At 40.5% G+C, this 26625-nt stretch overlaps 5 protein-coding genes across 7 annotated transcripts; 2 read left to right on the plus strand and 3 right to left on the minus strand.

Annotated features, from left to right (window-relative positions):
- Positions 1 to 109: 109 nt before the first annotated feature.
- LOC109516228 (dual specificity phosphatase DUPD1-like) lies at positions 110 to 4302 on the minus strand. Its single transcript, XM_019870584.1, has 4 exons — positions 2489 to 4302; positions 1317 to 1502; positions 978 to 1201; positions 110 to 569 (listed from the first exon to the last, which is right to left on the minus strand). The coding sequence occupies exons 2-4, from the start codon at positions 1493 to 1495 to the stop codon at positions 337 to 339; spliced, it is 636 nt and encodes a 211-aa protein (XP_019726143.1). The 5' UTR covers positions 1496 to 1502; positions 2489 to 4302; the 3' UTR covers positions 110 to 336.
- Positions 4303 to 4307: 5 nt separating this feature from the next.
- LOC109516229 (dual specificity protein phosphatase 13) lies at positions 4308 to 6108 on the minus strand. The gene is made up of 3 exons (XM_019870586.1): positions 5435 to 6108; positions 4998 to 5215; positions 4308 to 4929 (listed from the first exon to the last, which is right to left on the minus strand). The coding sequence occupies exons 1-3, from the start codon at positions 5557 to 5559 to the stop codon at positions 4718 to 4720; spliced, it is 555 nt and encodes a 184-aa protein (XP_019726145.1). The 5' UTR covers positions 5560 to 6108; the 3' UTR covers positions 4308 to 4717.
- Positions 6109 to 6713: 605 nt separating this feature from the next.
- On the minus strand, positions 6714 to 8424 carry LOC109516264 (dual specificity protein phosphatase 13). Its single transcript, XM_019870683.1, has 4 exons — positions 8310 to 8424; positions 7384 to 7604; positions 7014 to 7228; positions 6714 to 6938 (listed from the first exon to the last, which is right to left on the minus strand). The coding sequence occupies exons 1-4, from the start codon at positions 8400 to 8402 to the stop codon at positions 6730 to 6732; spliced, it is 738 nt and encodes a 245-aa protein (XP_019726242.1). The 5' UTR covers positions 8403 to 8424; the 3' UTR covers positions 6714 to 6729.
- On the plus strand, positions 8375 to 17603 carry LOC109516263 (sphingomyelin synthase-related protein 1-like). Of its 3 annotated transcripts, XM_019870680.1 has the most exons (7): positions 8383 to 8485; positions 10975 to 11012; positions 11112 to 11711; positions 12443 to 12538; positions 14398 to 14530; positions 14642 to 14792; positions 16701 to 17603. In XM_019870680.1, exons 3-7 carry the CDS (start codon positions 11116 to 11118, stop codon positions 17003 to 17005), a joined length of 1281 nt encoding a protein of 426 aa, XP_019726239.1. In that variant the 5' UTR covers positions 8383 to 8485; positions 10975 to 11012; positions 11112 to 11115; the 3' UTR covers positions 17006 to 17603. The 3 variants fall into 3 exon arrangements, with proteins under 3 accessions (XP_019726238.1, XP_019726240.1, XP_019726239.1); XM_019870679.1 differs by lacking the exon at positions 10975 to 11012 and having other exon boundaries at positions 8375 to 8485; XM_019870681.1 differs by lacking the exon at positions 10975 to 11012 and having other exon boundaries at positions 8375 to 8485; positions 14398 to 14515.
- A 4304-nt stretch (positions 17604 to 21907) lies between these two features.
- npy4r (neuropeptide Y receptor Y4) lies at positions 21908 to 26395 on the plus strand. Its single transcript, XM_019870401.1, has 2 exons — positions 21908 to 21995; positions 24927 to 26395. Exon 2 carries the CDS (start codon positions 25000 to 25002, stop codon positions 26269 to 26271), a length of 1272 nt encoding a protein of 423 aa, XP_019725960.1. The 5' UTR covers positions 21908 to 21995; positions 24927 to 24999; the 3' UTR covers positions 26272 to 26395.
- Positions 26396 to 26625: the final 230 nt, after the last annotated feature.

Consider the following 26625-nt stretch of genomic DNA (forward strand, 5'->3'; position numbering starts at 1 on the left):
GTAGTAGAAATGGGCACATCGTCATTTTCTTGCAGGGGTCAATGATCAAGTTCAGCGTGTTTGTGAATTTCATAGACAATATCTGCGTCGATCTGCCTATTTGGTCAGAAAAAGTAGTCTAAAATCTAGAAATGATTCTTCCTTTTTCTTAAGTTACTGTATCTCCACTGATGTCCTCTATAACAACATCCTCCCAACCTATAGTACCACTTAACAACCACACATCACTTGCACATTTACTCAACACGTTCACTGCTACAAGAAAGCAGGTTGCTGAGACAAAAATGAGATATGAAACTCAGTGGACCCCAAACCCCTTTTAAAATGTGATCCCAATCACGACTGTTGATCTTGCGTCTTTTGTCGTTTTAGTCTTAGCTTCTCCTCTTGCAGTGTGATGTCCAGAGCTCTGAGCTGTTTCAGGAAACCGTGGTTGGGGAGGACGCAACGGCGGCGTCGCACATGCTCGATGGCGTCCACCACTGTTAAGCCTTGCTCCATCATCAGGTAGGCCAAGACCAGTGACGCTGACCTGCTGCGACCCATCACGCAGTGCACCAACACCTTGTCTGGAACCAGTCAAAAGATGAGAATAATTGGAGAATGGTTGTGGCAAATAGCTAAGGCTTGCTTTCATTTGATTTTTTTCTTTATGCTTGCTAAATGTAGTGTGTATTAAACTTTTTTTTTCCCTCTGGGTAACATCTAAAAAATGTAAATGTGCTGCACATAAAAATATTATCAAATGTTTAAAAACAAACAGTTCAGTTGTATTTATCTTGGAAGTTAAATACAACTGAACTGTACTTTGTTTTACTCCTCTGTCTGCAGCCACGTCAGCATCGCAAATGAGAATCTGTTCTCAATTGCCTTACCCGGAATAGACAAATGAAATATATAAACTCATTTCAGTCCGGTAATGAAGTACTGTAATGCTACTTTGTTACTTCAGTCTCAAGACTGCACCCTTAACTTACTCTGTGGTTGTCCCAGGGCCTCGCTGATGAACCGTGTCGCCGGGTAGAAGAACTGCGAGATGTTGAACGTGGGTTTGTCGTCGGCCTCCACCCCAAAATACTGGATGTCCATGTCTGTGTAATATTCTGCACCAGTCAGCACATTGTTGTACTTCCCCTCCGCAGCATTCAACACATGCGTGATACCCAGCTCCTTCAGACCAGGTCGCTCCAGAGCCGTCTTCCTGTTTCCCAAACAACACATACCGCTGAATTTGTTTAGAAAATCAATTCTAGTCATGATTTCTTTTCCTTTTCTTTCTTTCTGAATAGGCCAACAGTTTGTGCGTGTTGACTTACTCATCCCCGATGAAGACATTGGGCCAGACTTGGTTGAAGTGTGCATATTGAACACCGCTGCCAGTCCAGAAAAGCTGCTCCAGGTCTAGAGTACCTGGTGTGATGTAATCACTGTCTGGGTCCACTTGAACTGCCATGTAGGGGTTCTTTCCTCTTGATTTTACTCCACAGGAGGACATGGTTCACCTGTAAGCACCAAGGAAAATAATATATGTACGAAAATAATGATTTAAACTTAAACTAGTTAGATGTTTTCTTGTAGATGTTTTTAAGTTTAGTTTTTCCACTTTCCTCCTTGTTTAGACTCGTATCTCTTCTATAGTAGGCGCGTTCATGCAGGAGTGCAAAGTCCCCATACAAATGCCAGTGATTGACATGTCATGCCATGACAATCCATGACATGTAGCAATATCTTTTTTTTTGGGGGGGGGTACATTGCCACCTCCCAGCAATGCTGCCCTGTGCGACCGCACATAATGCTGATGCCAGAAACCGCCACTGAATATATTGTAAGAAACAGATCTGCAAATTATTACTGCAAATGTACCTCCACATATCAATAAAACCAAAAGTATCTGAGGATGTCATTCAAGCTTGTGCATTATAATCGGTCTCATTCGGATCCTGTGGCCTGTTAGCCATTTACGTCCCTTGAGAAGATTTCATATGGCGTAGTATGCAATTCTAAAAACAAGTTAAACATTAAAGCAGTAGTTCTTAACCTGGGTTCGATCGAACCCTCGGGGTTCGGTGAATCAGTCTCAGGGGTTCGACAGAGCCTCTGCCATGGAGGTTAAGACACACACGACTCAACGTGTCAATTAGTTATGACAAGCCCGCTTGGCCATCACTGGCTGGTTCATTTTGTGCACAATTAAAAAACGTATTCTTTATACTTATACTAATTGTGTTTAAATTTTTCTGTTTTTAATAAATGTGTTTTTTATGTCTTGAATTTGTAAACAAAACAAAACATATTTTTATTTTTCACTAATGAAGGGTTCGGTGAATGTGCATATGAACTGGTTGGGTTCGGTACCTCTAACAAGGTTAAGAACCACTGCCTTAAAGGGACTGTTCTCAAAGCCAAAAAATATTCAACCCATCAAGATCCTCCTTATCATTATTAGTGTGTGAAGCCGAGTATAAAGCAGAAAAAAAAGATCACTTACCTGTCATATACGTACTGCAGTCGTGTGAAATTTGTGATTTGTTTCCAAACAGGACCTGTTCCTTCACAGTCGGCATGAGGACACATGCTAACTGCTCTCTCTGTGTTTCACGTGATATTTTTAGGCCTCTGCCCGCCATGACCCCCCACATCAGCGTGACAACAACTGCTTGTTTCAAACCTTGTGACACCTCCTGTAGTGAATGACAGTGAATACGAGGCACACAAAATGTTTAAAGGTAGCGACGTGTTACATCACAGTCATGTTAAGAATCTCGCATGTTTTAAACAAATGTGTTTGAGCTCAGCTAACAGCAGATCGCGAACCATTTGTAGAACTAATACACTATTGTCACATTTGTTTTTTGTTTGAGTTGGTACCCAGAAATATAACAGCTTCATTAAAAATAAAGTAATTGTGTGTAAACTAGCAGGCTATTTCCTGGTTCGTGGAGAATTACATTATATGGAAGGGTAGAACACATATTCCAATTCAAATGGGAAATAAATCGTAGAGTGCCAATATTGTGGTGATTCGCCTTTGTGTTCGCTAGATAGCAGGCTACTTCCCGGTACATGGAATGTGACTTAAGATGAAAGGACTGAACTGCTCCGGATGATGTAAATGGCACCGTTCCTTGCTGTTATTTCGCAATTTTTATAACGTATTGATGGTGTCTATGTTTGCAATCCGGTGGTATTAATATATGGATTAAGTCGGGTTAGTGTGTGTGTGTGTGTGTGTGTGTGTGTGCGCGCGCGCGCGCGCAAATATTTATTGCAAATGTAAAGGTTGGACCACACTTGATTGACATGTCCTATGAGTCGTCTGTCTTTGAGCAGCAGCTCAGAGAGCTCTATCGCAGTGGGGGGGTTCATGTGGTGCATCCCTCAGAGACTTTCTAGTTAAGCACACACACATGCACAACAAATAAAACTACACGGAATTATATGTGCTTTTAAAATGAGTATTTTCCTTAGAATGGACTGTATATTAACTAATCTAAGTGGCTGTAGCAATTTCTTCTGTTAATGTATCACCTTATTATTTTTATGATGCTGCAAAAAAAAAAAACATAATAAACAAAACACAAGATCAAGGCACAAATGCACTGTCTATGAAAATCATCGACTTCCTTTGATAGCACTTGAGCGTTAAACTCATGACAAAATCAAGACAGATTTTCTACAACAGATTCAAACAGACCACCGTGACAACCCCCCGCAGGTCCTCTCAACAGAAAAACAAAGTGGCATTATCCAATGAACTTTAACATTTGTCGCCTCACTTAGTTCCACGAGTGTGTATTGTTATGTAACACGTCGATGGGGAACACGTCTGCTCTCCTTGGAGAAGAACTGACATTCACCAGTACTGTATGCTCTATTTTTAGGATAAATGAACATGTACAGATAATATGTGTTGAAATGAATTTGTGGTATTTTATATGATTCAGCTATCATGTTGTTGTTGTTTTGTGTGACTATGACTGCAACTGACATTTTCTTGGATCACATGACCTACCTTTGGCCTTGTGAGGAAAACGTGTAAATGATTTGGCACTACTTAAAACACAATGTTGTACATAAAATGTATTGATGGTATTCATTTTAAGTAATAACAACAATAATAATATGAAATAAGAATATCATCAGTGAAATAGAAAACTGTGATACATGATATTTAGATGCAGTAACGAACATAACATTTACACTTATATTATCAAACATTGTGATTATTATACACGTATATTTAATTACCCTATCCGAATGGATCATTCATTGTCATTGATTTGATCATTTTCTATGGTTGTATGATTTTATCTTTTATACCATTTGAATAGAAGTAATCAAAAAGCAGTTGCATAGTTGGGGATGGGACAATTTGTAGATCAATGATGCAATACAATTTGGAGTTTTTTACATTGAATTCAATTTACACCATTTTTATGACAATTGCTATGGACATAACCCATAGTTAAGGTTAGTATGTGCGGTTAAAAACAAGCAAAAACAGTGTGCATTCTTAATATAACCACTGATAAACAAGATCACTGTGTTTCTTAAAATGCTGTGAAGTAATACAGTATGTACAAAGTTGCGGATATTTTAATGTGCGATTAAAATGAAAAATAGAGAAACCCAAAACATCTCTTCAAAGTGTTGTCCATGCAAGATGTTTGTCAGGGAATCGTAGCGGAAAGGAGGTGAAAACAAAGGAGATGTCGCATCAAAGGAGGGGACACAACCTCCTTTTGAATGCCAACTGTTCACTCAGCTTGTGGAGGAGCATCAGGAAGTTCCGATTGGGGTAAATGGCACGTTTTTGCACGACGTGCCTCAGAGCATCGTGGAGGGTGAGACGGTGATGCAGCATCAGGTAAGCCAGCGCCAGTGTGGCTGAGCGGCTTACACCCATAATGCAATGCACCAGGACTTTCCCTGAAAAGTTGCAGGAAGAAAGTCAAAAGCGAGATTACAAATACAGAGAGTCTGTGACACAAGCTCACCGTGGTCCTTCTTTAGGCCTTTATGGATGAAGTCCGCTGCGGGTTTGAAATACTGACTGAGGTCAAAGTGGTCCGAGTCTTCTGCTGGTATGCCGCAGTAAACGTAAGCGTCGCCATAGAAGCGTTGGTCCCCGATGCTTCCCTGCTTGGAGTGAGCTGCATTCAGGATGTGAGTGATGCCCAGCTTGGATAAAGTCTTTTTATTTTGTGCTACAGCTCTAGCAAAACATACGAGAACAGAGACAAAGCCACTTTAATGAACTGGAACAACTACATTATTTTCATTCCATACCACCACATATATTTTCAATGTCATTGTTTGAATGGCTGCAACTCTCTCTATTATTAAGCTGATCTCAATCAGAATGATTCTAAAGTTTGTATTCTCAACTTCCCTAAACTGCACTAACCTTGCACTCAACTGAGGCGTGACTCACATGTTTCCTATGTAGAGGTTTGGCCAGACTTCATCCACTGCAGTGAGCTCCAGTGTGCAGGAATCCAAAATGAGTTCCACTTGTTTAATGAGCGCCAGGTCCTTTTGCTCCTTACGCCTTGACATTATCTCCTCTCCAAGCGCCACAACGTGTGTGTGTGTGTGTGTGTGTGTGTGTGCGTATGTGTGTGTGTGTGTGTGTGAGTGAGTGAGTGAGTGAGAGAGACTAGAGTGTCACTTCACTGCCAAAGTCTGCTCGCAGCTCGCTGAAGGACCCCAGCAGCTGCTTGTATGGACATTGCTGGCCTCCAAAATTAGCTCACTGCTCTTTCTTTGGCTCTGTGTCGTTATTTGACGTTGCATGACAGCCAGAAGTCAAAGAAAAAGAGGTCACTCCAACATTGAGACTTCCTCTCTACTGATTTTCATACTTCAACACAAAAAGCATATTGACTAAAAGTAGCGAAACTTGGAAGCTATTCTTCCATGAATGAGAACTGGTATAAAATCATGAACACAGGTGTTGGCCAAATTGCAGGTTGGGACATGATCGGGATTACGGCTCAGTTTTTATTAGGGTTGAAGATTGTCATAACACAAAAGTAAAATTCTGTCAGCTATCTAATGTATATATTTTTTATGAAATTATTGCGAATTTAGAGTGCTCAATCAGCCTGTCATGCATGTTTTTCGAATGTGGGGGGAAACCGGAGTACCCGAAGAAAACCCACACAGGCACATAGAGAACAAGCAAACACCACACAGGAAGCCAGGAGCCGTAATGGAACCCTGCACCTCTGCACTGTTGACTGCAATGGTAACAAAACATATTCTTCTGCATTGCATGTAATTCTAATAAGTTTAGAAGCAATTCGAATCATTTATAGGGCACTCAAATTTTTTTAAACATTTTGACACAATTTGATTATTTTCTTTCCATGTTTTTAAATTCAAATAATTATTTTATTAAACAATTGTGTACATTTTTTGTGCAATTATTTTACACATTAAAACATCTTTAAATTTCATTACACAAGTAAATTGCTGTACTGTATATTAATATTGCCTCGTAGAAGTCATGCAACCACATTTAAATAATTGGCCCCCTTATATAACCACTTTTGCTACCTGAAACTGTAATGTGTTCAGATATCAATATTCCTCATTGGATCATATTTGAAGTTGTGTTAATTTAACATCTCATATCGTATTCCAGTAGATTATAAATTCATAGGCTACTCGATTTTGCACGTGGTGAATTGATCAATAAGCAATAAAGCAGTATTTGATGGACTTTTATTCTGGTACGGTCTCTCCTTTGCTCTGCAGGGTTTGCTGGAGGAGCATAAGCTGCTGCAGGAAGCCTCTGTTTGGAAAGATCCAGCGTTTTTGCTGCACACACTTTATGGCAGACAGGAGTGTGAGGTGATGGTGAATCATCAGGTAAGCAAGGACCAACGTGGCTGAGCGACTCACACCCACAGCGCAGTGCACCAGTATCCTTCCTGGTGAGAAAAGCGATTTATTGGAAGTTGTTCCAACACCTTCAGGGAGGCTATCACAGCAGCATCACACATTACCTCCTGACGTCAGAGCGCGGTCGATGAAGGCAGCAGCAGGGTAGAAGAAAGGTGAAATGTCAAATGTGGGCAGGTCATTGGCTGGCACGCCGTAGTATTTCACCGTGGTTCCGTAGAAGTCATCGCTGCCTTTGCAACATAGTTTACCATGTGATGCATTCAGCACGTGAGTGATGCCCAGCGTCCACAGTCGGAATTTATCATGAGACATGAACCTACAACAAAAAAAGACATCCTATCTAAGTCATATGCGGGGCGTACCAAAAATCACGTATGCACTTATTACTGCCTATTTTGTTCCAAGCATTATTCTGACAGACATGAGGCCCCCAGGTTTTGACAGTTTCGGCTTGCTACAGAGTACACTCACATGTCTCCCAGGTATAGGTTGGGCCACACCTCATCTCCATGACGACAGGAGTGAGGCGCTGCATGTAAAACCTCCACCAGCTCCTTGAGAGAGAGCTCTGTTGTCGAATGCTCACCGTCTGTGCCATCTTCTCTCACATAATCATTCCCGGAGTCTTCAGTGTCGCATTTCACTGGTGGCACACCACTCATGATAAAGCAAAGGAGATGTTTTTTTAAACCCTAAAACTAAAACACTCACATGCTCTGTTGCCCTCTATGCACTTTCGTGCCATTTGACTGCTGAAGACAGGTGGGGTTGTTTGGCAGAGGGAAGACTTTCATGGGACTGTTTTCAAAATGTGTGCCACAGCTTAAAGGTTGGGAAACATTGCTTTGGGAACACCCCATATAATAGCAAAAGGGTACAGTATATGAAAGTGATAAATCATCAGGATTCGTCGAATTTGAATTGAATGCAGGAATGATTGCATTGTTTTAAAAAAAATTATAGTAAGCCCCCCAAAAATTTGTGATGTTGCCTATCACAATAATTTTCGGAGATTCTCACAATAGGAATTAATTTTAACTACTTTAGTGCCGTATTAAAATACATTTAAAAAAATATTTTGAGCATGGGTCATTCAAGTAATGGTCAAGGAAAATCTGTATCCATAACCAGAAAAAGCTTCCATCGAGACTGCAGTTTTGGGGCCTTCATATACCCTTGGGGAGGGGAAAAAATGAATGAATATATTCATTTATATTTTATGACTTTACTTAATCATAAAATGGATCATTTGATACGGCATTTTTATTATTATCACAGCATTTATCGTCATTTTCTATATTTTTATTTAATTTTTTTTATGTCGAGAGGCATTGTTTCAGTCAACGGGAATCATCTTCCTACATTTGGACAGCAGATGGCAGTGCGCTGAAACATACCTCCCAAGAGACGTTTGTGGCTCCTCTTGTCTGCTGTTGTTGGTTATTGCCATTTCCTGTTTGCTGTTGCCTGGTTGTGAAAGTAGAAGGCATGAAACACTCCTGCAATGCGAGAGGAAGACGGCTCACCTCTTCCTTCTCCCCACTCTGACACAAGCACTGACACTGGTTCTTTGGTAAGAAAAAAAAAATCTACTTCTTCCCAAAAGTATTTTGTTTACACCTGCACACGTTTGACCTCCCGTCTTTGTTTGGTTTCAGTTTAGTTTCACACAGTTGTTTATTATTATGTTACTGTAGTAACAAATAGAAAGCACGTTACTATACTGTCCTGAGTTTCTCCCACTATGTATTGGTTAGCCCCTCAGGGTGTGTTTGCGGTTGTTCTTCTGATTTTCAGTGTTTGCAGGAATCTTCCGAGTTATTTTACAGGCTGAAAGTCCTATATTGTGCAATTGAGTCTCATCACGTCTTCTGTGTCAGTGTGTGACTCAACAAGCAAAACAAGTCTTGAAACTTAACGCAGGCCATCCCAGAGGGCTGCTCTCGTTGCCAGAGTTTTTTTTTTTTTTGAGGGTTTGCTTTGTATGGTGCTTTAATCGGAGTGGTTAAGTTATCATGGGAACATTTGTAGGAGTTAAACTATACAGTATGCTTTCCCTGATAAACGTTGTTGTTGTTTTTGTAAATGAGACCTGGAACGTTATGTAATTGCACCCTTCCATCCTTCCACCTTTCAATCTCTCAATGGGGATAAAATATAAGCCCTAATATTAGGACAACAAATGAGACGTCTTAAATGGGATATTGCAGTGCTAGGTTATTAATCGCAAGGAAAATGAAATTCTTTAAGTCTCTTAGTTTTGTCTACAAGTAATCTGTCCAGCCTTTTGGGAGTTTCTCTTTAATCGGAGTGGTTAAGTTATCATGGGAACATTTGTAGGAGTTAAACTATACAGTATGCTTTCCCTGATAAACGTTGTTGTTGTTTTTGTAAATGAGACCTGGAACGTTATGTAATTGCACCCTTCCATCCTTCCACCTTTCAATCTCTCAATGGGGATAAAATATAAGCCCTAATATTAGGACAACAAATGAGACGTCTTAAATGGGATATTGCAGTGCTAGGTTATTAATCGCAAGGAAAATGAAATTCTTTAAGTCTCTTAGTTTTGTCTACAAGTAATCTGTCCAGCCTTTTGGGAGTTTCTGTTGATGTTGCTGCTGTTGTTTTTCAGCTGCTTGCGTCATGTGACATCCTTTGGGGCGTGACCGATAACATCGATTTTTTTTAAAGGAATTTAGGGCAGAAGTCTTGGAAAGCTAAATTTCAAAATGCGGTAGCATTTTTGTCTATCAAAAAACATGTTCATGTAATTTTGACTTTGCTTTACAGACCCGATACTGACAATGTCATTAATCTGAGAAATACTGACGGTCATGATTTGCATCACTGTTAAAGATGAAATGCAATCCTATTTTAATTATGACTGATATTGTGTTATGATTCAATTACACTGTCTCCAAATTTAATCTGGGAATAATATTTCATTCTTCCTGCCTTGGCAAACCAGCTGTCACAGTAAAATGTATCTCAAAAACTGAACGCATGACAAGATGTACTGACACGTGTTGACTCTGGGTACACTGTCCATCAGCATGTGGAGCCCTGTATTTACTGTATTCTGTTCATGTTATTCTGGTCTGGTTGACCCTTGAGCCGTAGGGAGGAGCTCAACAGGCTGCGCTGTGGTGGTCTTATCTAAGGTTAAAGGGCAAGGACAGTTTTTCTTAATAATCTGAATGCATTTCAGTAGCAGGAAGCAAACACCTGACTGGGGTATTAATTACTGCTGCCAACTGTGTTTTTTTTTTTTAATGAAAAATACAATCTTTGATGCCACAAAGATCATAGCCAATAAGCAGTCATCAGAATGCAGAGGATGTATCTAGCCGGCAGGAGTGAACAAACAGCTAATCATCACGTGAATCATCTTGACTTACGTACCTCTTACATCACCTCTGGAACATTAAAATTGTAATGTAAATGTTCATCCATTGACAAGCATTTTTACCATTTCTCAGGTTAATGTTTTTGGAATTTTGTTTTAAATTAATGACACTTAAATTAATGACATTTTGGATGGTGTTAATAAAAGAAAAACAACATTGTCCAGGTTTTTGAGAAAAAAACAAAACAAAAGAAAACAAAACAAAATGTGCTATCACCATCTCAGAGATCCGGATCTCAGTCCACTCTTTATGAAGTTCTCCCAGATTTCTGAACACACACACACACACACACACACACACACACACACACACACACACACACACACACACACACACACACATATTATAGTGTCTGACTACATGTGTGGCTGCACCGTTTGTATTCAGTGTGAAAGGGTTACAACACTAAGACATTGATGATTGGCATTTTTAATTGTGTGTCAACATTAAGCTAGCATCTTATATTGTTATTATATTGTATTCCCATACATAAAGCACTGGTTGCATAATAAGCGATGATGAAAACAACACTTGCTCCCTGTCGGCTAATATCTTTATCTCCAATTTTATCCTGATTAAGGTCTAAATAATGGGCTTATTCATTCAGTTACGCTTATTTAAGTGATGTAATGAACCTGTCGTTTCTTTCAAGTGGTGATGACGTTGGAAGGCGTCAGGAGGCTTTGATCAGTCAGCGTAGCCTCCTGCATGCTCTGAATGGTCCCTTTCAAAGCATCTGGTGAATCATGGAGTCCTCTGTATCGTCAAGCGTTGTGTGTCTGTCTGCAGAGGCATGGCATCAGAGAGCGGTGTGAGTGCATGGAGCTGTAAGCAGGTGGCCCAGTGGCTGCAGGCGGAAGGATTCGCCGACTATGTGGATCTGCTGTGTGCTGACCACCGCCTGGATGGGCCCAGTCTCCTGGCTCTGACTGAGGCTGACCTACGCGGACCTCCTCTGAGCCTCACCGTGCTGGGGGACATCAAGAGGCTGGCCATATCCCTCCGCCAGCTTCAGAGACAGAACCAAGCTCAGGTGCAGGAGCTAGGTCTCCAGCCTAGTGACAGTCTCCCGGCGGCCGACTGGACCTGGGACAGAGGCGACAGGCACTGCAACGGAGGAGAGTTCACCGGGAATGGCATTGCGCTCCGACAGAGGAATGGCACCCAAGCCGAATACGGCTCTGGAGCGCCGCTGCGTCACACTCACTCCAACGGAAGATGTCGGCAGCACCTGGCCGGAAGGCTTGACCCGGAGGTGTGGAAGACCATCTTGAGTGTCATTTATGTCTTTTTAGTGTTTGGCTTTACTTCCTTTGTTATGGTCATCGTACACGAGCGTGTTCCAGACATGAGAACCTATCCACCGCTTCCTGACATCTTCTTGGACAGGTATCAGCTTTACATGCACCATGATAAACAATATCGAGATTGTGCAGTCTGGTCCACAAGGCTTAAAATAAGTGGGTTTCGCATTGCAGTTTGCGGATCAAAATTGAGCCCCATTAATACACATTGAATCGCGAAACAGAGAGTCAAAACACAATCGGCAAAAGTAGTAGCGTGTTGTACTGGGAGTGGTTCGCGTCACTTGAGAGAGATATGATTGTCAATGACTGTTGCCGGTTTCCTCCCACATTCCAAAAACATGCATTGCAGGTTGATTGGGCACTCCAGATTGTCCCTCGGCGTGATTGTGAGCGTGAAATGTTGTTCGTTTATGTGCGCCCTGCGCATTGCTGGCAAGTAGATCAGGGTGTACCCCGGCTACTATCTCAAGACAGCTGGGATAGGCTCCAGCATGTCCCTCGACCCCCATGAGGATACTGCGGTTCATAAAATGGACGGATTGATATTACAACAGAACTTAAAAAAAAATAATAAATCAATGTAAAGAAAAAGAAAAAAAATTGTTTTTGTCATATTTTTAAATAAAACCTAGCTTCAGTTCCCTGGGATTAACCGTCAAAAAAAAAATCTCCACAAAGTTAGAAAGTTACATTGATTCAGAAAACTGGTTTGTAAAATTTATACCGGTATATCTATTTTAGCCTTGGTTCATGTGCACCATGTCCCCATATCTAATCTGCATGCTGACATTGATGTATTTTCACCCCTGACAGTGTTCCGAGAATCCCTTGGGCTTTTGCAATGGCTGAAGCCTGCGGACTCATCCTGTGCTACATGCTTATGTTGATCCTGCTGCTTCATAAACACAGGTAACACCTAAGTCCTCCTCCCCATTAAAATGTTACCCCACTTGCATATAGTCACCACACATTTCATTCAGTGCGTAGACCCGAGCCCCATGAAAAAAACGAGTTTCAACTCATGACATACAGTGAATTCTACTTAAGTGAAAACATAGCACAGTCCTGAACCAAAAATCACAAGAGTGCTGCAATTTAACTTGATCACACAGCTCACATAACAAAATGTGAGAGGACTGGACCAATTTCAAAATCGGAGCGATTCTGCGAACAAAAGTGAGTGCTGTATTTTTGTTCTTTTGGTCTGAGCACACTGCAGTGGGGAGCATGTGCTGGAGTAGTCTCGGTGCAACCAAAAATTGGATCAATAAAAGTGAATCATGGGGTGGGTTTATGTCACTTGATAATATCATACCTATATAGTATGGATTTGAGAAGGGAGAAATACAAGATGCATTCTTCCAACATGTGGGCGGGGAAAATGGTGGGGCACTGCATTTTTTGGTTTGCCCGTTTGCTAACTAGCAGGCTACTTTGTGTCTTATAGAAAATGACAAAACATGTTAGGATTAGACTGATGGGACTCCCAGGATGTGGGAGGAATCCTCCCATTGAGACACAATGGTGAAAAGAGAGGATAAAGTCGTCTATCCGGATTTCTAAATTGAATGCCTTCTTGCGCACCACTAAAGCTTCTTTCCAGAATGGAAGAATCCATAAAGTTGGCAGAACGGAGCCACAGAGAAGCATTTATCCGCCTGCGCCTTTTACACAGAGCCTAGCCAAGCGAGATATTGCCTCGACTGTGCGACAGGGCATCCGTCCTGCGTTCAGATATTAGATGACGTCAGCATCATGTCTCAAATTCTTGGATGGCCATTGCTTTCAAATCCAACAGTGCAGAAGAAGTGAGGGTCAAATTTTATACCCCTGTCACAGGACTGCAAAAATGAAGAGTCTGTATCAGACAAATACTGAAATTTTGAGATTATTTCCCACTTGACAAAGAAGATCAAGTCCGATGTGTGCCACAACAATGCGTCAGTGATAGCTAAACACAGGAAAACTTATTAATGTTAGCTAATTTAAAAAATAATAATTTTGTAATTATTTTGGTGCCGCGAGAGTGGCTGCCTTCAAAGCAGCTCCTCTACTTTTTGTTGTTCTACTTTCTTCCTGTCATCACTTTGTTGCTGTAAATTGGAAATTTCTCTATTGTGAGACGAATAAAGGTTTTCGTATTCTTATTATTATTCTTAATATTGCCTACTAAGTCTGAACAATTTCAAAAAATAATCAAATCGTGATTTCCCCCCCTCAATAAGTATTTATTTATTTTGGGATTTGCAACCCCAAGAGGACAAAATTAGACAAAAATAATACCTACATGCTGTGTTTAACAATCTGAAAAAAAATTTTTTTTCATCTTTTATTTTTTAATGAATGTAATAATCTTTAGAAGGGGAAGTCACACCCCACATTTTCTGACTTGCCCTTTAAAAAAATACCTTAAAAATTTGCAGTGTAGCAGGAGAACGCTGACTCCACATCAGGTGGAAAATTGCCCGGTCAATTTTTTTCCCCCCCACCATTCTGTGTTTGTACACTTTGTACAGAACGGCAGCATAGTGACAGAAAAATGGGAAAATGTTGGGTTTTACAGAACAGGGATGAAATTAAATTTTTAGACAGATACTGCTTCAGACCCAATTGAACAGCACATCTGTTTTGCCTCAGTTGCTTCAAGAAGCAATCACCATACAATTCCAAGCTATCAACAATCAATCGGTTGTCACGCTCCTGTGCTTGGCAGAGGTAATAATCAATCAGCATTTCGTCTCCCGACCCTACTTTTGTTTTGTATTTAGGTCCATTCTCATAAGGCGGTTGTGTTCTCTGATGGGAACTGTGTTTTTACTTCGCTGCTGCACCATGTTTGTCACCTCGCTCTCTGTACCTGGACATCACCTCAAGTGCGCCAGCAAGGTGAGAAGTTTCCACGTGCATTCTGTCGACTCGGATTAGAAATGCTGCGAGCTGTTTTTTAGGACCTGTGCTCCAGCTCTGGGTCACCGCATTCGCGCCGCTAACTAGGCTCTCTTGTTCACTCAGACGTACGGCAATTTGTTGGAAAAGATACAGAGGGCACTGACAATCTGGGTCGGATTCGGGATGACTCTGACCGGCGTCCAAACATGTGGAGATTACATGTTCAGCGGACACACGGTCGTCATTACCCTGCTCAACTTTTTTGTGACAGAATGTGAGTGGAACATTTTGGCCGTATCTACCTTGTTTATGCAAATTGTGGCCGTGAGCCTTTATTTACTCAGATGCCGTTAGGGAGGCTTACAGTGTTTTGTGTGTGGCGGAGGTGCATCTTTATTATCGGAGAAAACAATTCAAACTATATATTACAACTTTTGAACAGAACAGAAGCAGACTGAGAGAAATGAATCTGAAGTCATACACATGGACACAAATAACATTATGTAGCCATCACATACTGGAAAATACATTTTAAAAATCTGATTTTTAAATTTTGAATCGTTTTTTTCCATTCATTTTAATGGTATTACAATGAAAGGGGAACTCAACCCCCAATTTTTCATAACAGTAATATATTCTCCGCCACTGGTGAATTGCTGAGTCTTGACCTGAAGAGTTAACGCGTTTGTGTTGTGACATGCGGCTGCTCAGTGGTTGCTTGGTTTCCCCACCACATGCATGAATGCATTCCTCGCTGGACGTGACAGCAAACACCAAGCGCCTGCAGAATGCACTCTTTTCTAAACTGAGAAAACCAAGCAACCATTGAGCAGGAGCATCTCACGTTTTTTATTGTCGTTTTTCATCACCTGACAATAAGATAAAAATCCCAGAATACTTACACATACTGTAATGCAACAGTTCCACTGAAAAAATGTTTGATTAATCTCTGTCCAGAGCATGTTTTTTTTCTCTTAATATATTTGGGTCGATCTAGATTCCAGACTCTGTAACAGATAAATTGGATTTCATTATTTCCGATATGTGGTTTTGGATTCCGTATTATTTGGTTCGACTTAGACTTACCGCAACGGATGAACCACAAAAACTGAGGGTAAGATAAAAATCTCAGAATACTTACACATACTGTAATGCAACAATTCCACTGAAAAAATGTTTGATTAATCTCTGTACAGAGCATGTTTTTTTCTCTTAATACATTTGGGGATCTAGATTCCAGACTCTGTAACAGATAACTTGGATTTCATTATTTCCGATGTATGGTTTTGGATTCCGTATTATTTGGTTCGACCCAGACTTACCGCAACGGATGAACCACAAAAACTGAGGTTCCACTACAGTTGGTGCGCTGCATCCATTTGACGACCTGTAGTTATGTGATTTGTTGATATGAAAGAATGAACAAATCATTATTGTTTATTTTTTTTTTTGTTTTTTTTTTTTTGTTTTTTATAAATGAAAACTAATGGTTGTTTTTTTTTTTTTTGTTTTTTTTAATAAATGAAAACGAACATGTGCACATAATTATCCTTGTGACAGTCTGTCTGGAAACCATTTGTTCTCAAGACATAAATTTTTAATCCACTATTTGAATTTTAAAGAGGGCAGGATAATGAGCAATTAAAGGCCAGCCAGCCACTTGTGAAAACATATTCGACTCACATCATGGATGTCAAAATGGGCTCACTGTCTCTGAGCTTGTTATGCTCAGCCGATTACATTTCAAGAGACTGGTGTAGCATTTATGACATTTTCTGTAACATTTAATCATTCAGACTCATTCAGAGGAACGATTTAGGTGTCATGTAACATCTTATTGCAAAATCAACCCACAAGACGAACATCATATGGCCCAGAGTAAACCGTTTTAATCCATAGTAGTGGGGGCGGGGATGTCTATTTTTAGTGATAACACATATTTGGTGTGATAATGACTGTTTACATTCAGCCAGATGGCGTATGTGGCACTGACTCAGCACAGTGCTAAAATTTTGACTCATGGCCGTTTTGTTAATTAAATTAGTTTGGCACATGTGATATTGACTTACCCGAAGTTTGGCTTTGAATAGGCAAATGAAAGTAAGTTGGTTTGCTCTGCTGTTGTAAATAAATTGCAATGATCAAAATCTTACAATAATATCTTCGACTCCCCCTTTGGCAGACACTCCTAGAACGTGGAATTTAATTCACACCATCTCTTGGGTGTTGAACCTCTTCGGGATCTTCTTCATCCTGGCGGCACACGAGCACTACTCAATCGACGTCTTCATCGCCTTCTATATCACCACGCGCCTTTTCCTGTACTACCACACCTTGGCCAACACCCGCGCCTACCAACAGAGCCGGAGGGCTCGCATCTGGTTCCCCATGTTCTCCTTCTTCGAGTGCAACGTGAACGGACCCGTTCCCAACCAGTACCACTGGCCTTTCAGTAAACCTGCCTTCATGAAGACACTCATTGGCTAGACTGGAAATACTCGCCCCCTTCATCCACCACGCTCCGTTCATCTGGAGTTTGTGTTCCAGCTCAAATATTAGTTTAAGATGATTTTTTTTGTCTGCATACAGACCGCAGATAAGATGAAGGTTGTCACCCAATGAAGCCAAAGATATTTATTTTAAATGAGAGCTTCACTAACCTAATAACTTTTTTTTTCAATTTTTGCACATGATATAATTGAATTGGTGGTAGGGTAGGATGGTCTCCATGCACTGAACACATCCTGGATGGAGCGCACAAGTATCGCTTTTGCCTTAATATATTATTACCGCTGTGGTATTCCAGTTGATCCCACCCAGCATTCGTATGAAAAAGTTGGATGGGGTTTCACAGGGTTAAGTCACATTTTGGTAAGTCTTCAAGTGCAGTTTTTGCTACCAAAGAAGTTTCTTCTGGACAATACTTGCTGTTCGGCGAGAGGCATTGACACTCTTAATTTATTTGTGTAATGTAATGCTATGACTTTTGAGAACGGAAGCTTTTTTTGTCTTACATGAGAGTGCGCTGCACCTACTCACGTCAGCGGCTCATTAGCCAAAAAAAAAAAAAAAGGCTTTAAAAGAACAGCAACTATGCAATAGTGCATATGCGTTTCATGTGATTGTTTACAATTTATGTTTTTATTTGCAATGCAAGTGATAAATCGGAATGCCTTTTGGCTCGCCTACCCAATGTTTACAAGAGCAGCAAGTTTTTATATTTTATACTGACTTTTGAAGTTGATTTGAACTAATTTGTGGATTATTTTTAATTAAAACATATACAAGTACTTTTATGTGTGAACAATCTCTAATAACTATCTACCCACTCAGTGGGAGGTTTCTGCAGAATCTGTCCATGAAAGTAGGTTGAGCTTTCCATTAATCCTTCTGCGCTAAGCATTTAGGTGTATGTTTTTGCTGTCCAGGAGACAGCAAACTAATCATGACTTTCTGAGTGCACCCAAACAGAAAATATTGCATTTTAAAGATCAATCACAGAAAAAATAAAAGATATTGTTGGGGACTTGCTCCAAATGGTGTGTGGATTTGGAACCTCTGGGCTCTGTCACGAGATTCATTGCTTGCAAGGCTGAAAAATCTCACCACTTGGCCGCTGTCCTTTTCTGGTTTTTCTTAATGGGAAAAATGGGAGTGTGCATAAGCCATTCACAAATAATATTAAGGCTTTATTAGCAAGGAATGAAAAACAAGAGGGATACCATGAATTATGTCATCTTTTAGTGAATATATTTTTTATTTTATTTTTTATTTTAATTGTTTTAAAATTTTGTTTTAGAATTCTTTTTGAACATGTTAGTGAAAGTTTTATCATTACGTTTTAAATGTTGAATATTAGTTGAGTGCAAGATAAAAAAAACAGTATTGTGTCGTAACGTGAAGAAACGTATGAATGAGCTCTAAAAGCTCGTGGATGATATTACCGGTACAGTACTTGACAAAACAGAATTTTTTTTTTTTCACTTTTAGCTTTATTTTTTTAGTGTTACTTTTCAATAATGAAAATAAACCTCGAATGTGATGGTTAATTATGAACACAGCCATTTCCCGGTTAAAAGAAGATGTTCACACATGCAACCAAATTCTTAGTTGTTTATTTTTACTTCCCCTCTTGAAAAGATGTTTTTCCCCCCAACTTAGTTATATTAAGGGTGGAAAGGCTTTGAAGTGATTTATATTGGTCTTATTGTGTTGACATCCCCCCCACTGCAGACCAGCATTTATGCTCACATTCAAACTTATAAAAAATTCCGAGTCTTGAATGAATCTTACACGTACTTTTTTTTTTTTTTGTGAAAAACAACACAAGCACAGCAAAAACTCCAAAACGAAAGGCCAGAGCTAAGATTCGAACACAGAACTTAATAACTGCAAGGCAGTCGTGCTAACCACTTTCTTACCATGCTAACTGTGTATTGTCATCTATAAGTTAAGGTTGTAGCAAAATCTGTGCAAGGGCTGGCCATCTCTAAATATAAACATAAGCACTGATGCTTGTGTTAAAACCACATTCGAGGCACTGGACCACCGAAATTTAAGGGCAGGTGATTTCTTGTTGCCATGGCAATGACAGAGTCGATCCCAGTTTCTCCCTATGATGAGCCAGCATACATCAATGGACATCAATGTTTTACAGCGCAGTTATCACATACTTTTGTGTACAACTTGCGTGAACTACGTAACAGTGGTTTCACTTCCTTCAATTTGTCTTTTAAGGTGCAGTCATGCGTAGCGGCAGCACTGTACAATTTGGAGAAAAAGATCTGATGTAACCAAGTGTGGATGGCAGAGAGAGAGAGAGAGAGAGAGAGAGAGAGAGAGAGAGAGAGAGAGAAGTCTTGCATGCTTGGTTGAATTTTACTGACATCTGTGTATGCCCATCCCTTCATCAGCTGATGAATAAAACATCCCAATCCCTGCCAATGGCGAGAAGCTCTGAAAAGGCTGTTTTGAGACAGGTGCGTGAAGGCAGTGTGACAACAAATGTGCGGAAATGTGCACACAGATTCCACCGTCTATTCCAGGCATAGGCAACCACACTCTGAGTGGCTCCTTGCTTAATGCAAGAAAATATTAAAAAATTGATTTTTGAAAAAAAAAATCTTTTGGGGGATTTGTTTCATGTCTTAGTTGCGCTTACACTGGGTCTTATACTGCCTTATAGTGCAGCATGAGTTGGCCTTGTATTTTTTTCATACAGGACAAACCATTTTTTGTGAAAAAAAACAAAACAAAACGAGTCTTTGCATTTAATGTTGGCTTCTTGTCCAGCAGTTTTGTGCCATCCTTGAATAGTTTTGTTTTTATTTTTGCATGAGCCCTTTGCACTGGAAAATAAAATACAGTTTGTGGTTATTTTGTTGTTTGCTTCAAACACTTTGGATCGTGGATCTTTTATTAAACATACACACCTAATAGCGCTGATGAAAAATTGTGACACCACAGCATTTAACTATTTCAGTCCCATTGATGATGATACTCATCCAATCGTGCGGTACTTTTCATCTTTCTGCGATGAACTTAAATTAGTTCATTACTAGTAGATGTCCATTGGAACTGGGAGGCTGGCAGCGAATGAAAATTCATTCTAATACATTGGACGTCTAGCGCGGTCAATGGCACTGAGAGAGTTAAGTCGCCATCCCTGGTTTATTCTCTTAGTCAAAACACACTCCTTTTGCCTCAGCTTGCTGCTGATGCTGATGAAAGATGTTTTTTTTTTTTTTGAAAACCCCTCCAAAAGCAGGGTTGCCATGACAACCGCCATTAGGTGTGTGATACAGTAGCAGTGTAGCTATTTGTGTCCTATGATTGAAAGCTCGATTCCTCCCTCATGTAGCGCACAGTGGATAAATTATCTTTTGATTCGTGTCCATCCCATTACATCTACTGTATCTATGCAAACACGCACGCACGCACGCACACACACACACACACACACACACACGCACACACGCACATATTTTTTTCCCGAAAAATTAGCCTTAACTACAGTACAAGTGCGTCACAGTCTCACCTACAAAGATAGATGTGTTACTTATTCGTTATTATGAAAGCAAACCATAGTTTTCAAGACCATTGTGTGCATTATGTGAATGTTACATTCCTATTCCTGTAACTGTCAAATTAAGTTTCACAGTATTACCATTACTTTATCCCTGCTTTATATACCTGTTATCATACACAATTCACAACATTCAGCCACCATCATTTCAACTGGCTTCCTTGCAGTGAAAGGACAATATTAGGATTGTGCTCATTTTCTGTGTTTGAAGTTATACAGAGAGAAAATTTTTATAACTGTGTGTATTATACAGTACAAGAGTATTGAATGCATTTTTATTAGGAAAAACTTTTTTTTAAATGGGGGCGGGGTGGCCGAAACTAATTGCATTTGCATTCATTTCGACACGGAAAATCGATACAAGCATGGTCACACGAAGATTAAACAACAAAATTGTTATATTGCCTGGCTACATGTGATGCCCCACTGTTTGTGTGCAAATGCCAGCAGCGTAAAGGTTTCGGAAATGAGACTATTGATGCTATTTGTCAGCCCATCTATTTATTGCGTTTTCCATTATGTGTTAGCATTAGTATTAAGCTTGGCAATAAACTGTTTGAGAGCTCTTTTGGAAGAATTGTTCCCTCATTCAGTCTGTTGAATAGCTGCTTGTTGTGAAGTGAGTTAGTGGTATGTCTGAAATGTGAGTTCGTAAGTCAAAGAAAAAAAATGTCCTGAACAAGTTAAGTCACTTGTATCTCAAGGCACCACTATCCTGTATATACAATTTTCATCACATCACACCACCAAATTATTTACTTGCAACAGAAAAGTCTTTTCATGTTTTTTTGTTCTGTATCTATTCAGTTTTTGCATTTTTGTGGTATAGATTTGAAAGGCTGAAAGGATGCGCTTCTATGTACTTTAAATGCTTGAGAAAAGAAAACACAAAAATAAAATATTAAAAAGCTTCTGCCTTATCTTGTTCCTGCACAAAATGCAAATTTTTAATGCAAAGATTTAAAGTGTGATAACCAAGGTAGCTGTCAACCATGAGATCTAGTGCAGATGAAATACAGTATATGTCGATAGTGTCAACAATCCAACACTTGCCAGAGTAACCCCTCAGTGGTAAGTAAAAAAACCAACATGTTTCCTGGGTGCCTCTCATCCACATTCATGCTCCCTGCTGCTTTCTTGTAACATTCAACGCTGTCCAATTTTGCAGCACGCGGCATTTCCAGGATGCAATTGAATACAATCACCACAGCGTGACAGCAGAGCTCGGCGCACCGAAGGTCTCAGCAACCCGGAGGGCTCCATCAGCCCATTAATAGCCAAAGTCCTCTCAGTTCTGCCTCTCACTAAGGCATTCCGCTCCTCAGGATGCTCTGCTCCTTCTGCTACTCTCCTCTGTGGATTCACACCTACTTGAAGCATCAAATCCAAAACGTAAGTGCTTCTTTTTTTCCCACATAAAATAAGGTCATGCTTATCTTTCTTGTAAATGATCTGTATATATTTTTTTTAATTCAACCAATATTCATGAAATAAAATGCACATTTTAATTTTTGCTTTCTAAGAATATGCATCCACTTTCTACTTAGATAAATGAATTGCCAACAAGTTACACATATTGTCATGAAAAGATATGACTGCGATATGTGGTGGGGTAATTCTCAGGACGGTAACGCACATACACGCAATAAAGCCCAGCCGTGAATAATGAGGCTGGGATCATTATCTTGGGTCAAGCATTTGGTCGGCTGCTGTTATTCCACATCTCCATGCAGAAAGTGGAGGAGGGATTTACAGTATGTGAACAGCAGAGTTGGACACGTGTGTGCACATGAATTCACAAATAAGCCGTGCAGTGAAGCAGGGGGGCGATATGTGATGATTGGGAGCACAATTTACATTACATGACAAAATACCAAGAACTGAGAGATTTAGTTTACAGCTGCTACATATTGTAGAGGAATCTATCTTGTCATTTATTTATTTATTTATGTATTTATTTCATAACTTGTCGCTGGTGTCGCCAACCTTTTTGGGATTGTGAGCTACTTCTTGGGTACTGATTAAGCCAAAGGGCTACCAGCTACATACACACTTTTGAAAGAACAAATTTGCTCAAATTATTTGGGGGTAAATCATCTTTTGGTTGCAGCAGCCGCTTGTCTGAAAGCTCTGATTTGGTCGATGCTGACCTTTGAACTTCAACTTTTTCTTTTTTTTTTTAAATTGTCATTTTTAAATTGAAGCAAATAGGATAGACGAAAGAATAGCAAAAAAGACGTTTTTTAACAGCTTACGGTACGTGATGGTATTTTTTTTATTGTTTTTTTTTTTTTTTTTAATAGCAATACAAAAAAAAAAAAATCGACCGTCTCACTGGTGAACTATTTTTAGAACAGGTCCACGGGTTACTTATGGTCCTTGGGGGCTACCTATATTGCTGACCCCAAGCCTATTGCATGACTGTAATCACAAATATAGATTAAGATTGGAAAAGTGCAGTCATTAACCCTTTCAGGAAGAGCGGTTACCACAGTGGACAGCTCGTGTTATCAGGTTACAGGGTGCATGAAAGGGTTAAAAAGTAAATCAATTCACTTCAATCAATTTCTAACTGCCGGTCTATGGGTTGTCCTATTTTATTGTCAGATTCCTTTTTTTTTTAAATACCTATACTAAACGATGGTCTTATTTCATTTTAATTACATTTTTATGGTCTTCTTCTGAGATGAGCTGATATGTCATACGTATTTCGTTTATGTAATTTCAGCGATTTAGGTGTTTTATGTTATTATTTGATTAATTCCCCCCCCCCGATTCTGTCTTACTCTGAACTGTGTTAAATTTGATTATGGTAATATTCTGTCTTATTATGAGCTAACCTATAAACATTTTTTTCTTCATATTCCTCTCAACTAATGCATGACTGTAGTCACAAAAAGAGTTGCAGTCCTACAAAACTAACCTGTCATGATAAAGAACGTCTGATATTACGGCCGATGGTGTGAAGTAATCCGAGATATCGTTGGACCCACACTGGTGCCAGTGCCAATTAAAATGTAAATCGATTAAAAATGTAAGCCACCCTACACGGGTTCTCCAAGCCGTGCAATAAAGTGCTTGTGTGTGGGGTGTGCGGATGGGTGTGGTGGTAATTTCTCCTCATCTGAAATTCATCCTCATTTATCTTCACTTAATTTTCTGTCATTGTGGGCTGATTTCTCGGTGATTAATGACTGTGCTTTCAATGAGAAAGGAAGAATATGGTGGACACTGTGGTGCCAGGTCACATTGCACTCAAACACTACAGTACAGGGTTAGCTGTGTTCCCGAGAGTATCACACTGAGTCTTTTTTTTTCTGGGATGTATCCCGTCTGCTTTATAATGGCTGTGCTTTTTTTTTTTTTTTTTTTTTTTTTTTTGTAGTGCAGTCACATCAATGTTCTGCCACCTCGCCTGCAGCTCATTCAACGCACTGACACTGTGTGTTAGTAATGATGCACTGTGAAGTGACTGATAACAACTAGTATGTTCCTTTGACGCAAAATGACAGGCTCATTGTATGTGCCAAGCACGATTTCCACGGCTAAGGTTTCGGGGGAGATGTAAACAATCCATTTTTAGGATTCTGACAATGTCATGGCCTTTTGTTTTGACACAGGCTATATTGTGCGACTTGGAAAGCAGAAGTCTGCTGGCGTTGCGTACACGGTCCGTTGACTGTCATCATGCTTTTTGCGTTTTGGCTGACTGAGGGATTACACATGTCACATCCTATCCAGATGGATTAGCAAGTGTATTGTACATGATGACATACGTATAGTTGTGTGAAATCTTCTTTTAGAGCAGGGGTGCGAAACCTTTGCTCCATCAGTGGCCATCATGCCCTCAGTTGGAAATGTCTTCTAAAGTATTGAGTTTGAAAGTGTGAGTAGTCATCAATATCAAACGATATTTTGTTTCTTTTTTTTCTGGTCCTGTTCCATTTTATTCTGAACTGGATTGGTGGACACATAAGGCTCCTGCTTAATTTAAGAAAAACAATTGTAATGTATTTTTGCATTATTTTTGCAAATATTTATTATTATTATTATGATTGTTGTTATTGGAAAAGGTTTTCCAGAACCAAAATGGATTTTTTTCTCAAAATATTGAATGTATTAAATGCGCACCCTTTCCATGCAATTGCATTTGTGTAGTATTTTATGCACAAATAAATTGTTTTAAAATTGGATCAGCCTTATTATATTTTTTTCAGCGACAAAATGCAAAAGCATGGATAGCATTTTATGGTCTTCCATGGAACTTGAGCTGATCTTTTGACCTCTGAATGAAGTTGTTGTGTTCTTCCCCATCCATCACAGATGCCGATAACCTGCTAAGTATTAAGATGGATGTCTTCATCCTGGGGGTTGGTGACCCTTAAGTGCTGGCGAGATGTCCTTCAGTGGTGACGTGAGCCAGCACCCCCCTTCCGCACCGTCACTCAACCAAACATCCCCGTCACGAGCACCGCCGTGGGAGGAGCCTCGCGAGAATGAAACTCTGTTCCCAGACCTGTTGGGTCTGGGCCACGACGACCAATGTCACACGTCTCCCGTCCTCACGGCATTTCTGGTGGCATGGTACAGTGTCACAATGGTGCTGGGCCTCGTGGGCAATGTCGGCCTTATCTGCATAATTACTCGGCGCCGGGAGAAAGCCAACGTCACCAGCATTTTCATCTGTAACCTGTCATTCTCTGACATTCTGGTGTGTGTGTTCTGCCTCCCTTTCACACTCATATACACGCTCATGGACCACTGGGTGTTTGGGTCACTGCTGTGCCGCCTGGTGCCCTTCATTCAATGCATGTCTGTGACCGTCTCCATCCTTTCCCTGGTTTTCATCGCCCTGGAGAGACACCAACTCATCATTAACCCGGCTGGCTGGAAGCCCAGCATTCCGCAAGCCTACACAGCAGTCGTTGTCATCTGGATTCTGGCCTGTTTCACCTCCTCGCCTTTCCTGGCCTTTCAGCTGCTCACGAACGAGCCCTACGCCAACGTGATTCTTCCCCAGTCTGCTCTCTTTCACGATATGTCACCTCCGCATCACGTCTCGGCTGCTAACTCATCCGTGCTTCCGAATTCCCTCCATTTTCACAACCTTTACGCATCCTTGCACATGGAGGCCTGTCTGGAGCGCTGGCCCTCCCAGCATCACCGGCTGACCTACACCACGTGGCTGCTGCTTTTCCAGTACTGCGGCCCCCTTATTCTCGTTCTGCTGTGTTACGTCCGAGTGTTTGTGCGCCTGCGTCACCGCAAAGACATGCTGAACCGCGCCAGAATGCCCGAGAGCCAGCGCATGACCCACAGCCGTCGCATCAACATCATGCTGGTGGCCCTGATCACGGCCTTTGCCCTGTGCTGGCTGCCGCTCACCATCTTCAACGCCGTGTCCGACTGGAACCAGGAGGCGCTGCCTGTGTGCCACCACAACCTGCTCTTCTCGCTCTGCCACCTCCTGGCCATGTCGTCCACCTGCATCAACCCCATCATCTACGGCTTCCTCAACTCCAACTTTAGGCAGGAGGTGAAGGAGGTGATCCAGCACTGCTGCTGCCGCCCTCTGGAGGAAGAGTGTGAGCGCTTCCCCATGTCCACCGTGCACATGGAGGTGTCTCGCACCTCGGTACCACTCGCCTGCAGGAGTAACTCTGTTTAATAGTCGAGATGGACACAAATCTCTTTTGATAACTTTTAATGGAGCTTCTTTCGTAATCTTCATAACGACAAATTTCAAAAATGATAATCATGTATTCTGCATTTTTTATTTACACTGTTCAACAAAATGCACATGAATTATACTTTTTTATTAAAATGAACTATTCTTTTATTATCATATTTATTTATTTATTTATTTATTCATTTTACATAATTTAAATGAAATGTCCAAACTGTGAAATGTAATGATTAAATGTAGTCCCTGAGCAAAAATAAAATTAAAAAAATAATAATATGCCCAACCCTGCCTTAATACAAAAAAGCTCGTTACTATGACTGAATACTGCATTGCGAA

Source organism: Hippocampus comes, unplaced genomic scaffold, assembly GCF_001891065.2.
Source record: "Hippocampus comes isolate QL1 unplaced genomic scaffold, H_comes_QL1_v1.1 scaffold76, whole genome shotgun sequence".
NCBI lineage: Eukaryota > Metazoa > Chordata > Actinopteri > Syngnathiformes > Syngnathidae > Hippocampus > Hippocampus comes.